A 16311-nucleotide genomic window follows, 5' to 3' on the forward strand; every position below is an offset into this window, starting at 1 on the left:
CACATTTTCCTTGTCTGCGCTGCATAATTAGTTTGCACATATGGCAGTCCTGATACAGCTCTCAGTTTTTAGTAAATGCACCATTAATTCAAGCCAGCACCAAACAGTATGAAAAGTCATGTGTTCCCTTCAGAGAGACATTTTCTTCAGCTGCCTACAGTAATGCAAGTTTGTAGAGCACCCTTTCTGAGAATGAGGTGTAGTTGCATGTGTGGTTCCTTGAGGTTATTGGAAGGAAGTACAGTACAGTTTGGTTCTGCAATTCTAATGGTATTAAAAGCAGTCAAGGTATTTTGCTACAGTGGTTGTGCCTCTTCTTCCATTATTTGATGTGGCTGATTCAGAATACAGTCCTATTGAGCTGCTGTGAAATATGATCTCTGCAGAGACTGATATTGTAATTCTTGTCCTTTAAGACATTTTTTTTTCTTTTTTTTTGAATACTCAGAGTTTTGCAGGAGCACGTTAGAATATCCAGAGATGTACTACAGTGCTCTTTCAGCTCTGATACATTTTAAAATTACTTATATACTATTTGGATGACTGGCCCAAATACAAAAGGAAACATCTTTCAAATCTATTTTTTTTTAATTAAGAAAGTACCTCTAAAATGTTATAGCTCAAATTTATAAATCTAAGGAAAAACAAGCAGGTTTCCCTTTTTGTTTACATAATTTGTTAATTTCTCCATATATTACTGCATTAAAAATAAATAAATTTCTATATTTTTTTTTAATTAGGAACTATAGCAAAATACCCAAAGTGTTACAGACTGCTAACAGGAAAAAAACAGCTCACATTTTTGTGCCATTTAGTGCCATATGATGACTTCTTGAACTTTAGCTTTTTAATATACTTTAAATTGAGGTTATATAAAAGATACAGTAACAGATCGCCATTGTAATCAAAGTTTTGGCGGTGGCCAAAAGTTTAAGTTACCCTCCTGCAAGGGTGGTTCTGCAGTCTCGGTGGGATGCAAGGAAAGAGGTCTTCCCCTCTCCCTTCCTCCCCCCAAAGTCAGTGACTGTTTTAAAGCCTTGGAAAAGCAGATATGCTCAGGTGGGTAGACAGGTGAACAGAAGTGACTGAAGAACTGGACTCAGTCTGGAAGATGGCTAGTAGAGGTCTATCCACAGCCTCATTCTGAGAGCTTCCCCGAGCTCTCCTAAGAGGTAGTTGTCCTCATTGCTGTCTTCCAGTTTCTTCAGCTCCTTTTTCCTATATAGAGGAATGCTAGTGATTTCCAGTGTGTGAGTTCCAGGCACTGACTTTTTCTTAACTGTGTGCAAATAACTCAGTCCATCCCTCTCATGGATTTGAAAGATGCCATCATCATTGCCACGTGAGATGATGTAGCGGACATGGTTGGTAAGGGGCTCAATGGCTGGCATGAGTTCTAGGATGTGCTCTTTGTTGTCAAGCCTGGAAATGTTGACTCTCATCTTCAAAGGACTATCCATGTCTAGACTTTCCAAGCTAATCTGCTCGATCTGAAGTAAAGGAGGAAAGATTGTTTAGACCAGGAGAGAAACAGATATTCGCTTGCACTGGGAGAAGAATAATATGTGATTATTAACAGTTTCTGCATTTGTCAAAATCTAGCTGTGAAAGAAGCAATTGTAAATCCTTTCCACCTGGGAGAACCGCTTGATTCCATACAACACACCCTGTAAATCTTGAAGGCTTCTCACACAGGCTTAACAGGATAATTAAAGTTACAGCATCAGGTCTACAGAGGGGGCTCAGGTTTCAGATTCTTTTCAGAATCTGTTTAACTTCATGCTTGCAAAATGTCCATGTAAAGAAGAGACCTATGTTTACTACTGCAATAAGGACAGTATGCGAGGCACAGCCTTGTTCTTAGGATCAACTTCAGTGAAGAACATTACAGAAACACATACCACAACGCTGGATGGGAATTCCCTGAAATTTCTGGTGAAACTGTTTTAACGAAACCTGGCTTCTAAAAACAAGCAGTCTCAGCATTTGGTGAGGAGGAATTACAGTGATTATAAAGGAAATTGAAGTAAGGAGAGAACTGCTGTATTGTTAGCCTTCTACAAAAAGGGGTAGTATGTCATGTTGTCCAATTACATCCTATCTGGACCACTGAAAGGAGTGTGGAAAAAAGTCCTAGCATTGTTTTTCTGACAAATCAGTTGTGTTCTTTTTTAATTTGAGCTTCAATATTGTTACGCTGCAGGTGTGAATCTGTCCAGAGGTGTTAGCTGTGAACACACTTGGGAGTGGGGGGCGAGAATGAGTGCATTCCTAGGAAAACCACCTAACAAGCAACAGCTTTTGAAAGTGGTTCTACAAAAATATATAGGCTGTAGCCTTCTTTAGGAAACCTGATACTAAGTGAGGTACCTAGCCTACACGTCAAGATCCTTTCATGCTTGTAAAGATAGCAAAGGATTTCTCTCTCTGAGGGAATTCCAATCATATGTGAGTACATATGTGTACTAATACATAATGTAATTAAAAACACGTGGTGAAAACATGGAAAATTTGTGGGCAAGGAGCAAGTACTGTAGTGTTTTAAATATCGCACTCCATAGGTGTCATTAGTGATGAGATTGTTTCTTTTTTCACGTAGTTTTATGGGTATGAAACCTTTCACTTTTACTACTCAGGTAGTTCTAGTACTAGAAACTGAAAAGGTTAATGCCATTAAACGTAATAACAAGATTCAACAATTATGAACTAGATATGAAATTAACTGTGCAACAGAAAAAAAGCTTTTCAAAACATTCATGTATTTCTGTGGTAGATTGACCACAGAACTCAGACTGAAACAGGTCCAATGGGAGTGGCGGTGGGGAGGGAAAAGGGATGTTTGTGGGAAGTGTGGATGTGTGTGAGGAAATCAAACATTTAGATTTTAAGTGCCAACACTATGTCCTTCGAGTAGAAATTACAGGATTACTGGCTTCTTTAGAAACTTTGCCAATACAAGAACTGGCTCTGATGGCATCATGCAAAGTACTGTGTACTAAGGCTGGAGCTTCTGGGTTGTTTTATGTTCTTACCCTTCTAGAAAGGAGACTTGTTTCCCCATTCTTTCAGTGTAACTTGTGTGGCTAGCACACCTCACCATTTTAGTTGAGGGTTTGCATTTTGCTTGTTTGCATTACACAGTTCTTGTACTACTGAAGGAAAATCTGTGTGTGTTCCCACCTCTAAATTGAGTCAGTTTCTCATCACTGCAGATTCCAAGACCAGAGCTAATGCTACAAGACAAAATCCTATCATACAGATAATGCAGATAACAGATATACAGGTATACTCTTCTAACTTTTGAAAAAAAGCATCTAAAAGGTGTAAATAGTAGGGTTATCCTTTCATGAGGATCCCATAACTTATTTTTATAAGGCTACAAAATGCAGCAAGAAAAAAATTAAGTCTGAAGTGTAATTCTCTAATACCCTCAGCAGTTCTGCAAATACTGGACTTAAGTGTATCAGCTAGGTCATGGACTCCAGTCTCCCACAGTTATGAGCAACCATGGAATAGACACTTGGACTAAAATGATCTGCGAGAAGATCTACTTAGCTGTCCCAGACCATAAAATGGTGTCCAATTGCCTCCTGACAGCAGAACAGATTGCAGACATGACCAGTTTCCTAGCTCTCTGTAATTATAGCAAAATTATTTCCCTGAATATATTTTCAGGAACTAGACCACATCTTGCACTACAAAGGATTCTTTACAAGCTTTAAAAACTTCAGCCATTCATAGTTGTTCATATCTTTCTGATTGTCACATCATTCCTGCCAATAGGCAGGTGTAAAAAGCACTGAGGCAAGGCAAAAAAGATTTTCACCATTGAATGTGGCCTGTTAAAAAATTCCCTCCATTTACTGATACTGTTGAGTATCGTGTCTCTGAAAATACCTCGAAGTACACTATAGTGCTTATTTATCCTGGTACATACAGTGTCATTAGCGCTTCTCTTCTTCCTGTTGTCTTTTTTGGAATAGCCATTGATTTTGCACTCATAACATGCTTCAGGGGACAAAGCATTCTCTTCATCAGCATCTCCATCCAGTGGCAGGTACTGGCCTTTGTTAAATCCCATCCCTGAGACACAGTGGCTGTTGAAGAAAAACATCTGTTTTAGTTACTTCTTGCAGTTTCATGAACTGTCCTGTTACATGGAAAATGAGTGTATGTAAACTGTACCACAGTGTCTGTATCCCCCTCCTTTCCCTTCCCTCAGCAGGAGGTCTGTGCATTAATTTTCTTCACACTAGTGTGGCATACTGAATGAAATACAACCATTGGCTGAAGGCCTGTAGGCTTTTCTAATTTTCATTTATAAGTTTTACAAAGAAACAGAACAAAACTAGCCTGCCCTGAACTTTGGAACTAGAGAATTTAGCCATTGTCATGTACCAGAACAATGTTATTAGTGTTTAATGTTCTGGGTTGATTGGCTTAAAACCTTTAATTAACTTAGTACAGAGGATACCTATCCTTATGCAGTAACAGTCCTCATTGAGTGGGTCTGTGAAGGAGTTCTTGTGCAGATACTGGGGGAGAAGACAGAACTAACGGTTTAATGTTGCTTATATATTAAAATGAGTATCATGCTGCATGCCTTTTTTTTTTCCTAGCTTATGGATATTGTGTGCAAAGGTAGTAGAAAGGACGACTTAGTAGACTGTCCTTCATTTGCACCTCTGGTCTTCAGTCTGACTACGGTTCAGCCTTTTTATAGCCTTCTGAATGTGTCTTTGATGAATGACTGTGTGGAGATACTCACCCTTGTCCAACTCTGTAATAGCCAGGTGGACAGCCACAAAGATAACCACCTTCAGTGTTGGAACAACCATAATTGCAGGGGTTCTTGGTAGAAGAACACTCATTCACATCATGGCATGCACTGGAGAATTGGTCATAAGAAAATCCAGATGGGCAGGCACACTTGTAACTTCCAAGTGTGTTGTAGCAAGAAGCAGAGCCGCATGTGTTAGGATTGGAGCATTCATTTTCATCTAGTAAGCAAACAAAACTATATTGGTATCTTCTAATCTGAAAGACATCAGGCAAGCATGATGTAGCTAACAAATCAGAGTATCTGCAAGTCCTAGGGCTCTGCTACATCCTTGACCCATAGAGATTTGGTCTCTGAGGAAAAAGTACATTGGCAAAAGTCCCAAACACATATAGCTGCGCTCTAAAGGTATTTTAGGATACTGTTACTGTTAAGCTTACATTGACTCAACACTCCCCCTTCCTTCAAGGTATGTCTTCTGTTTTGCTTCATGGTCCTCTCTCCCCTGGCCAGGTACACTCCTACCATATAAGGTCCCCAGAGGAGAAATGAGCTGGAACTCCAGTCATACTCCAACCATGATAGTGTTCCTGGGCACCTAGTGATGGGGCAAAGTTATCCCATACTTGGTAGTGGAAACCTGCAGGCTCTGTGAGAGGAAAGACAATCTAAATAGCCAACCAAAATTAAAGAGAAAAGGAACTGTTGTCTTCACCTGTGCGTGTTGAATTAAGATACAGAGAAGATGACTCTTCCAGTCAGTGTGACTGATTTGGTTCCAGGCTATATTGTGAAAAATGAGTAAGGAAAGTAGCTTGTTGTATAGAAAATCACGCTTTTGATAGTTGGCATGTGTTGCTTTTTTTATTTATCTTACCAAGGTACTGTTTCCCTGTAGGTGTTTTCCTCTCCCATACCATTAGCACATGCTTTACCATTCTTGCCTGCAGTTATTAGGAGACACATTCTTTTGAGGACTATCTCTAATATTCAGAGACTGTAGCTGGTTTGGAGTTTTCTGAGAGTTGTTTGTTGTGTGATCCTGTCACTCCCACCCCAGTCCTTTGCCTTCTTTGCTGTAGAGCAGTACTAAGTAAGGGGTGATGATGGTGGTTGGGACTTCAGAAAAACTGCCTGGTGTACTACTTAATGTAAAATGGGTATACTAATCTTATTTATATGTCTAGGATGAGGACAGCAAGATTAGCCTGTAAGAAATGTACGGCAGTGCTCACAGATGTCCTCTAATTACAACACCATTGACAGAGAACCATGAAAGCAAACCTGAAAAGGTAAATAAGTTGTTATGGTGCCTTGTGAACAGTACAGGATGGGGTTGTTCGGGTGTGTGTTGGTTCTTATTTAAAAAAAAAATTCCCACATTTCATTTGGTGTGGCAGTTAGCTTAGTTCATGAAACACAGAAAAGAAATGATGGATTGAATGAGCTAAACCTACCATAAAACTGCTGAGCTGATTAATTTGTCCCTGATCCCTGCCCAAAGAACTAATGTACGCCTTAAGATTGTATTTTGGAAGTAGGAAACCCTTAATCGTTATGTTGATATTTTTTCTGCCCATCGACTATAGATGCTATTCTGTAGTATTCTCAAATTGCTAATGATGGTGAGTGATTCTTCCTGATGAAAGGTGGGATTTGTTTGTTTGTTTGTTTGTTTGTTTGTTTTTCCCCAGCAGAGGTATTTACATTGATGCTTTCAGGAATTCAATGAACATCTTCCCACCTTTCTAAGATGCGGATTTTTCTGAGGAGAAGGGAGTCAGAATTTAGGCCTTACTAGGAAAACTCCTTGTCACACAGAGTTTCAACAGGATGAATGTGTTTTCTTGTTACCTTATGTATTGATTTATGTTGGGAGTAATAAGTGTATGGAAGGAGGGGGAGAGAGGAAGAAAAGATTTGTGTCTGCATACTCTTTGTACTGCCCATTCTTGTCCTCGCCTGGCAGGGCAGTTGTCACTATAAACATTATGACACCTTTGCTGTTTAAATATATCCTGTGCTGTTTGTTTCCTTACCAACACATTGATTCCACTGGTAATGCTGAATATATCCTTGTGGGCACCCACATCTGTATCCACCCAGGATGTTTTGACAGCCATGCTGGCACCTATGGTTTCCGTCACATTCATCCACATCTTTGCAATCGGTAGAGAAGTAGAACATGAAAGAACACATGATTATACACGTTGCCAAATATATTACCCACTTTGATCATTTGAAATGATCACTGAAATTGAATGATCATTGAAACACCAGTATTTATGACAGAGGAGTACTGCTGTACGATGGAAGCACCATTCAGGTTGGTCTTTTGGAAAGTCTGAAAGTCAGTTAATGTAGTGTTCTTTCTATCTATCAATAATCCTATTGGAGCATTTGAGCCTTTGTATTACTCAGATTTGGAGAAGAAACATTATTTCTAGTAATCCCACATGATATTGCTTTGATGTAATGTTTAGAATCTGAATTTTTTTTATTTCAGTTTTCAAACCAACTATGTATGACTAAGCTTTCAGTTTCCTGGAACATATCAAAGTGTTTGAATATGAGGAATACACAGCAAATATGGATGTAAGTGCTTACCTTTGCAATTAAAAATAAAAAGCCATCTAAAGAGTCTCTGAGGTATGTGTAAATACAGAAGAAAGCCACAAAGAAAAAACAAAATGTAAACACTCAGTCATCTGAAATAGTGTCTGCTATAAGAAGTAAGTAGATTACACGCAGCCTAATGTGTCAGGGACAGTATGCAGTTCTAGTAGAAAATAAAAAAATCATGTATGATATCACAGATTCTAATTTACACTCTAGTTGTCCACAGTTTGAAACAAATTTAATGGAATTGTGATGTCACAAAGCCTGAGGTGCAGAAAACCATCATGCCAGGAACTGAAAGCTGTCATTTCATCAGTAATGGCTTACAGAGCAGTTCTGATGTGCTATTTATGTATCCATCTTGTGAATGCTTTGATATGTATAATTTAGTGTTTTGCTTCGTAGGTGCTGAGTGAAGTACACAACAAGATGTATCTACTTTATGAGAACTAAGTAATCTGACAGAAGATAATGCTTTCTAGAACTTCTGGCTGCATATATTCTGCACTGTTACTCTAGAAATAGGCTCTAAATGACAATTTCTGTCATTTAAATGCTGTATTAAGGTAGCTGACATTTTGAGATGTCATAAATATATGCATATATACCTCTGCATTTCTAATTCTCAGAGCCAGATGGCCTAGTACTGCCTTTTATTTCTTCTTTGCTCAATATCTGAGGCCCAGTGAAGAATCTGGAGCTCTCAAATAGAGATTTCCTGACTGGGGCTCCCTTTTGGGCCAACAGAGAGAGATGAAGCTCAACGATATAATTTGTATTATAACTGTAGTGAATTACCCTTCTGAATGTGCATCTCTGCAGTAGATGACTTAAAGTATGGAATTTAGAATCTAATCTTGGATACCCTCAGGTGGATTATTACAATTAGATGAAACAAAAATTGTAGAGAGAATCTGTTTATGTTGTATGAAAATGAAAATTAAAAAGAAGAGAAAACTAGACTTTTAGATGCATAAACCTATGTGAAGTTGAAATGGCAGCCTGGAAACAGTAGTTCAAGAGTTCAGCTAAAAAGTCACTTTTTATTCTAATTTGTATTAAAATTACTCAGGCAGTATGTTGTTACATACAATTATGCTTAAAAATACTCAAATACATTCCTATTTCTTTTTGGTATTTACTTTTACTATGGCTGGTGCTCTGTTTTATGTGTCTTTGACATCACAGCATTCACTAGACACAGAAGTAAGGATTTGCACCATTGAAAAAATTGACCTTCACTAGTTACCTTCGCAGTTTAATCCAGTGGAATCCAGAGAAAATCCCCTTTGACATTCACAGGTAAAACTACCAGGGGTGTTTTGGCAAATTCCTTTTGATCCACAAAGCGATGGCTGAGAACCACATTCATTGTTATCTTAAAAATGCAGAGGAGAGAGAAGAAGGTTGGTATACCTTGTGGCATGATTTTAAACATGTTCATGTAATATTTCTTAGGAGACTGAAATCCACAGAAGGGCAACAGTTTATTTTGAAAATGTAGCTTTTCATATTTAAATGTCAGATGACCTGACAAGTCATGCAGAGCTATGGGTAATTAATAAATCAGAAGTGCAAGTTGTAATTCAGTTATGAGTGCGAAACACAAAGGTATGTAATTGCTGACAGTGAAAAAATGCTACACTTCCGTATTAGCTGAACTAAAATAGTTTCAGTTGGCAAGATTCATACATATGCTTAAGATCTAAAGACATCTGTATCTATTAAAAAAGAAAATGCAGCCTGTTTTTGTTTAACGACATTTTAAATCAGATTTTAATACTTTACCCCTTTGTCTCCATGTGGTTATACTTAGAATATAATAACATGTATTAAATATGTACAACTGTTTACTAAGCAAAAAAATACCAATGGTGGATAGACTGATTTTTCTTTAGCTATAATTGTTGCTTTTCAAAATCTGTTTTCTGGACTCCTGACATTATTGCTTTGTATTATTACTGTTTATACAGAGCAAAAGAAATGAATGAGAATTGAGAATGTTGTTCTTATAGAAAAACTGATGCAAGAAAATGAATGCTTTTCTTACCAATACAAGCTGTGTGATGTTGCGTAAAACCAGGTGGACATTTGCATGTGAAGCCTCCAAGGGTGTTGACACAGAGAAACTGACAATTGTGTTGTTTGGTTTGACATTCATCAAGATCTGAAAGTAAGAGATGTTGTTGTCTTAAGAAAAGTCACCAGAAAAAAGTCTTAAGTTGATAAAAGTACCACACTTCAAAACTATTTCCTTTTAAGTCAAGGTGCAATGAAATTAAAAGTTGCTGTGTGTAACTTTCTTTACCTCTACATGTCTTTCCATCTTCTTGAAGGATGTAGCCCCGCGGACATGAGCACTGATAGCTCCCTTCTGAGTTCTTGCAGATAAAATTGCATGGTTTAGGAGACTGAGAGCACTCATCAAGATCTAAGGAGAGAAAATGTTAAGTATCTGTTGTACTGATTTCTTTATCTGTCTTTGAAGGGCGTTTTCTAAACAGCACTATATTTAAGAGAAAAAAGTTTGTAGAAAAAGTCCCCAATTCACTTTGGTTCAGAGTTCCTGTTTCTTTCTCTATGGATGTGTTGTGGTGGAGTTGCCACTACAGGGACAAAGTGAGTGTCTTGGAAGAGTAATATACTAGAGTGACAGTGGCATTAATATTTTCATCTAAGACTAAGTATTTATTTTTGGGCATACTATGGTATACTTATATTTGTTAACCAACAGGAAAGTGGGAAAATGTAGACCACAAAATAATGATCTCGTTTGTCAGTCAAAATGGTTATATAGCTGAAACGTATTTCAGTGCTCATTCTACTGCAGGAATATTGCCAGTACAGCTTGTTTCTTGATTTCCCCAAATGAAATACAAAAATAGAAGTGCGTATTAGGAAAAGAAAGATAGAAAGAAATAAAAGAGATAAAGGGGAAAACCTGCTTTGATACAAAGGTTTACAGAGGTTGATACATCATTATGTACCAATTAAAAAAATAACTGATGATTAAAATGCTGAATCTTACCAATACAAGATGTGCCACTTATGTCAGTGGTATAGCCAACTTTGCAAAAGCATCGGAAGGAGCCCATAGTGTTAATACACTGTCCATTTCTACACAGCTTTGGCATGACCTTACATTCATCAATATCTGTACAGAAAATATTATGTCATCTTTCAGTTTTAAATTCGACTTTTTTCTTTTCTTCCATTTTTCTTTCTATCATGTTTCTGATAGGAACTTTGCCCTTTCTCTCTCTTTAAAAATGGATTTGAATTCAAAGTCAAACATCCTTCAAACTTTCATTATTGTTTTTTATATCAAAACCTTCCTGCTATTTCATTGGGTACTCAGGTTCCAGTTTTGCTAACTCAAAATACAAAACCCATAGTAGTGAATTTTCTTATGACCAGTCAGATGATATAAAAAATTTTTCACCACAATTTGAAAATGTATGTTAGCTTCTGCTTCCTGTGTGGAAAGAGTAACTGCAAAGCATTCAGTGAGACTGCTGTTAGAACCACTGTTGTTGCCTGCCTTTGCCATGTATGCAACTTTTCAGCATACAAAAGCTTTGGAATAATTTCTAGCTTTTAGTTACTGGTTGGTACCTCCTGTTTTAGATCCCAACCCTGAAAATTCTGCACAGCTGTGAGTATTCTGGTTGCAGCTACTGTTTAAAGGTGTTTTTAATTTCTGGTCTTTCAGGAGCATTTGAAAAATCAAACTCTGTTGCTTTGCAGGAAATTCTTTGAAGGATCTTCAAAGAGAATTCTGCATTTTCTTAAATATGTGAGCATATTCTTTCCCCTTTTTCTGTCTCTTTTTATCCCTGCAAATACCTCTTCCATCTGTAGTATAGCCTGGTCCGTGTGGACAGAGTTTCTTATATTGGGTGGTTCCAGGAAGTGGACAGAGCTCACACTGGTTACCCCAGCCCCGGCCTCCATCACAGCAGCACTCAGATTTAGTGACAAGATTCCGGCTGCTTGAAGCCATCTGACACATTGTCTGTAAAACTTCAGCAAAGCAAAACCCTTGGCGATTATCTGTAAGGAAGAAGTAGAGAGATCAAAAAAGAGCACGAGATAAACATCTGATCCATTAAGCATATAATCTATTATTCTGGTTCTCTGTCAACACATGCAAGCACTAGAAGATTATTAGCAACCAGTCTGCGAAGCCTCTTTTGACTTAGCCTTTCATATTTGTTGTATTTTCTGATAATTTGCTGCCATTTCAAGTGTATTCCAGATATCCCTAAAGTTCAGTACCTGCATGAGTTGGATACGAGTTTTACTTCTAGGAAAGTTGCACCCTGGGGCATATCTGGTGAGCTTGCTTGACAGTAAAACAGGCTGCGCGCCAAACTCAGCTTCCACTTAAGCTGCCTGTTTGGCTTGCATTTGAATGATTTACTTGGAGTGGGGTTAGAAGTTTGGTTTGTTTGTTTGTTTCACTGGCCAAAATAGCATGTCTATGATTTAGAATTATCCTGATGTGGTTTAAATTACTAAGTCCTTAGCACTTAAATAGTCTATGCAACTCAGTACTTTTTCAGTGGCACTCCTAATTTTTGTTGGGGGTGGGGGGAGAGATTTATATGGCCATACTGTTGATTTGTCCTTTTCTAATTCTATTTTCCTTAATTTTTAAACCTTTTGGTTAATACCTGTCAATCATGAAAGAGGAGCAAAACTTCAGTCATTAAGCTCCTAAAAGTTTCCTTCAAACAGGAGCTAAGGGGAGCAGAGACCCCAGCTTTCAGTGCTAATGGAAACTCTAATTTTTGCAGTGATGATATCTTCCAAATAGGCTGTCACCTGTCTTATTTGTTAATTAAAATGGAGACATTGTCAACCATGGTCTGACAGACACTCATGTTCTTAAATGAAAGATTTTATTTTCTTTTCTTAAAGCTAAAAGTTAAAATCCTTCAGATCCCTCAGAATGTGTATATGTATCAACACCCAGCTGACCGTCTCTTGTACAAGTATTAGGAGTAGAATGTACACATTTTTTACATGAATTAGGTAAAATGCGAACTTTGGCTATAGCTAAACTTAATTTGGCTGCCTGGTAACTTAACTGTTTACATCAAATAAAGCTGTCCTCCCTGAAAGTGTCAGTTGTGTGAGACAGCATGTTTGATGTAGCAATTTGCAAGACTCAGCAGATTTCTGTTCTCCTAGATAGACATATTGTGCAAGTCTTTATGGACATCATGACTTGAAGAACATATAAATGCTTTACCCCCAATTTGAGATGTGGAATAAATTTTAATGTGAACAGAATATGAAGGTTTACACAATATATTTAAAATAAAGTAAACTAAGACTTAATGTTTGTGTTTTAATTCCAAAGAAATACTTTGTTTCTGCCAGACTAATTTTTCATTTTAATTTCTAAACCAGGAAACCGTAAAGGAAAAGCAGCAATGAGCAAACTAACCCAAAGCATAGCTTTCAGAAAATAATAAGAAAATCATATATTAAATATTAGAAAGCAACAATGACGTCCAAGCAGGGTATTTCCTTGGCATTAATGATTGGCTGGGTTTAACAGACTGCAGCATCCTCTCCCCATCTGGTCTTAATCCTTAGGAAATACCCTGCACTTCCAGTGCTATTGCTTTGCCATGAAGTCAGTACTCTACTGGTGACAATTTACAGGGAGCTGGTTTTATAGTACTTACACAAGATAATACACAAGTATTTTTGATGCAATAACACTAATAAATACTCATACAGTTTCAGTATTGTAAAATACTTTGTAGTATCTACACTTGAACACTGATCATGAAAAAGTAAAGTTTTGCAGTTCTGTTTGATTTCTAAAAAGGGAACACTTAATTTTATAGTGCAAATGACAAGTCTGAACATACTGAAGAGGAAATACAGGTTGATGAATGTAAAACCCTTCATCAGCATTTAATGTGCAGGCCTGCCTCAAAACTATTTAATATATCCTGCAAATTTTTGGTGAAATCCTAGTATTTTGTGTTCGTAATCACTGTCTGAATTAAAGGTGCAGAAAATTCAGATACCTAGTTGCAGCACTGTGGTGCTTAAGATGTTGTTCTGCAACAATTTTGCTCTGCATCCCAGTTTTTGATCTATCTAAGGTAGCTAATTCTGCTTCTTCTTTAAAAATACCTGTATTTTGTCCCAGCAGTGTTGCTCAGCACCATATTTATGTCCTTTTGAATTTAGACATTTCTATGTGAGGCCCCTGATTGCTAGACTCAGCTGACATTCTCAAGATGCTCCTCATTCCTATCATTATTTAATATAATATTGTTTAATTAATAAGGATCATTATTTAATTTTTGTAGATACGAGAGCTATTAGGTACTCAGAAGCCTAATTTACACTCTGCATCCTTTACACTTTAATGTAAGATGAAATGTATATGAAAGAGGCATTTACCAAGACACTCAATGCGTGATGGACTTGACAGGAATCCTTCATTACATTCACATCGGTAGCTCCCAATAACGTTCACGCAACGACCATTTTCACAGATACCTGGCTTGGTGCGGCATTCATTTTCATCTTTACAAAAATATAATAAAAAACATTAAATAAAGTGTTACAAGAAAATATATTAGACTTCTAGAATACATTAATTATTCTGCGTAATATCTGCAAAATATTTGCAAGTGGAAAATCAACAACTGATTAAGCCTGGAAAGGACTTTCCGAATAACACTATCCTACTCCATTTCTTATGTACTGCATTCTAGGATGAAAGCTTTGATCCTTGTATGTTCTTTGCAACCTGTAACAAAAAAGCAGAAAACACATGCAGCAGAGCAAGTTCTAGTCATAACTTTTACCTGGTAAGTAACATCTAAGTAAAATTGCAATATGTGCATGATTTGAGTAAAAAATTTTCACTTTGTAATCGTTAAGAGTCTCTGAATATGTCTGACCTCTCCTGCAATCAGTCACATTTCAGTCCGCACACCATTTCCCTGAAAGAGTTTACAATCTTAGTGTGTTTTCTTCCATAGCTAATGGCACAGATACTGTAAGCAATTACACACCTTTATAGATTCTTAAAATAAAACCTCAGAAAAACCTCAGGGCAAAAAAAGGCAAAATTGTTGTTAATACATATTATTTCCCCTGAAAAATATCATAAAGATCTGTAAAGGAGAGTAGTAATTCTCTTGCTTTTCACTTAAAGTGTTCACTGAGGTGGATGTTTAATTTTTTTTTTTCCTCTGAGCCAATGACAACCTCAGCTACTTCTGTCCACAGAGAACTTTGGAATGCTCTCGGATTTTTTTACGTACCAGAAGAAAGTATCATTTGCCAAAATGTAGCTATTGTTTCCCCCTCAACTAACTGAGAAAATGATGGAGGAAAGCTGTTTGTCTACCTGCAGGATGGAGAATTATTTTGAACTATGGAAGTTTCCACTTCTTTTGCCCTTCATGGCTTTTATATGTTGTTTCAGAATCTTACAGTTTTAATTCTTTACAGAACTGCCACATTATTCATAAACAGTATTAATGCTAAAGGAAATGTAACTTTTTATTTATGACAATTCTGCTTCGTATTCATCAAATGAGGTCTCTTGTGTTTGGCAACTTAATTTTTTAAAACTAACAAGTGTCTGAAAAACTTTCTGATTTTTTTGTCCAACAAAAGAAACAAAACCAGAGTTTTTCTTTTGAAATACTTATTAGTCATTTAGAACTACTTTCAGATAAGGCTCAAACCTTGAAACAAAAAAGAAAGTTTAAGGTGTTGGGCATCATTAGCTATGTTAAGTGTCCTTTATGAACTGCTATTTTCTAGTTTACTATATACATATACAGAGAATTTTTCATTTGTTTGCTTGTTTGTATTTCAGTAGATGTCTTCTTCCCTTTCTAAGCTTCACCTGTGCAGCCTTCTCCATCGGGTCTCCGGGTCATTCCAGGCGGACAAATGCACATGAAAGTACCAATCAAATTTTTGCACATCATGCCTCTTGATTCGCAGTCATGCAGACCTTCTGCACACTCATCTAGATCTGGAAAAAAATAAGTATTTTGTGTTTGAACTTCCTTCCAGTAGCTTCAGTTACTGAAGACAAGTAGCACTTTCTCAAGAAAAAGATCATACAGACTTCCCTAATTAACAAGCACTGAAGAAAAATCTGAGAGCTATGCTCAATTACAGTTGTCTTAATGTTTGTGAACCGTAACAACCTGTCAAGTTAAAGATGAACTTCCCCATTGTGACCTTCTTGGCTTTACAATCCCCATCAAGGGGTACACTTGATAACAAAAACACTAGACACTGGTCTTACATGAGTTCTGAAAGAGTATATCATCATCTGCTGGGCTGTTTGCTACATTCCACTGACAGGATGAATGCAAGATGCACAGAAATATTTGGATTATGCTTTGGCCAGTACAGGGTGATGGAAATCAGTCAAAGTTTATACATCAGTCATTACCTTTGCACATCTTTTGGTCTTCTCTTAGTTCATAGCCAACTGGACATGTGCATTCATAGAAACCATAAGTGTTGATACAACGAAAAGCACACAGCAAGGGATTCTGAGCACACTCATTTATATCTGAACAGAAAGGAACAACATAATCATTCTCCACTAAGTTTTAAAACAATCACCAAGAAGGTTTTCTTATAACTGTGCTTTTCTTGTCTGCTAAAAAGTATCAGAAATGTAGTAATTCAAACCAGAAAGTTGTGGATGTTTGGTTTTGAGTAGCCATTGAACAAAGCTCTACTTAAAAATAATGGCACAATAAATATGGAACTACTTGAGCTTAGAATGACAAGTTGGCACAGGCCTATTTCAGTTTTTTATTATATGATCTTTTTTTAATGTATTTTTGTATGATGAGAGATGTCAGCTTTTTATCCAACTCTAAAAAAAAAAGTAATTC

The 16311-nt window shown here is 37.0% G+C and overlaps 1 protein-coding gene across 1 annotated transcript in view; it reads right to left on the reverse strand.

Annotated features, from left to right (window-relative positions):
* Window positions 1–440: 440 nt before the first annotated feature.
* The window catches only part of FBN2 (fibrillin 2), a 174773-nt gene continuing 158902 nt past the window's right edge, over window positions 441–16311 (reverse strand). Inside the window, exons 54-65 of the mRNA XM_030005074.1 lie at window positions 15858–15980; window positions 15297–15428; window positions 13832–13957; window positions 11246–11452; window positions 10428–10553; window positions 9708–9830; window positions 9450–9566; window positions 8649–8777; window positions 6820–6939; window positions 4769–5000; window positions 3938–4097; window positions 441–1490 (exon numbers count right to left, since the gene is read on the reverse strand). Of these exons, the coding sequence (XP_029860934.1) occupies window positions 1116–1490; window positions 3938–4097; window positions 4769–5000; window positions 6820–6939; window positions 8649–8777; window positions 9450–9566; window positions 9708–9830; window positions 10428–10553; window positions 11246–11452; window positions 13832–13957; window positions 15297–15428; window positions 15858–15980 (1970 nt within the window). The 3' untranslated portion in view covers window positions 441–1115. The remainder of the gene's footprint in view (window positions 1491–3937; window positions 4098–4768; window positions 5001–6819; window positions 6940–8648; window positions 8778–9449; window positions 9567–9707; window positions 9831–10427; window positions 10554–11245; window positions 11453–13831; window positions 13958–15296; window positions 15429–15857; window positions 15981–16311) is intronic.

This window comes from Aquila chrysaetos, chromosome Z, assembly GCF_900496995.4.
Source record: "Aquila chrysaetos chrysaetos chromosome Z, bAquChr1.4, whole genome shotgun sequence".
NCBI classification, from domain to species: domain Eukaryota; kingdom Metazoa; phylum Chordata; class Aves; order Accipitriformes; family Accipitridae; genus Aquila; species Aquila chrysaetos.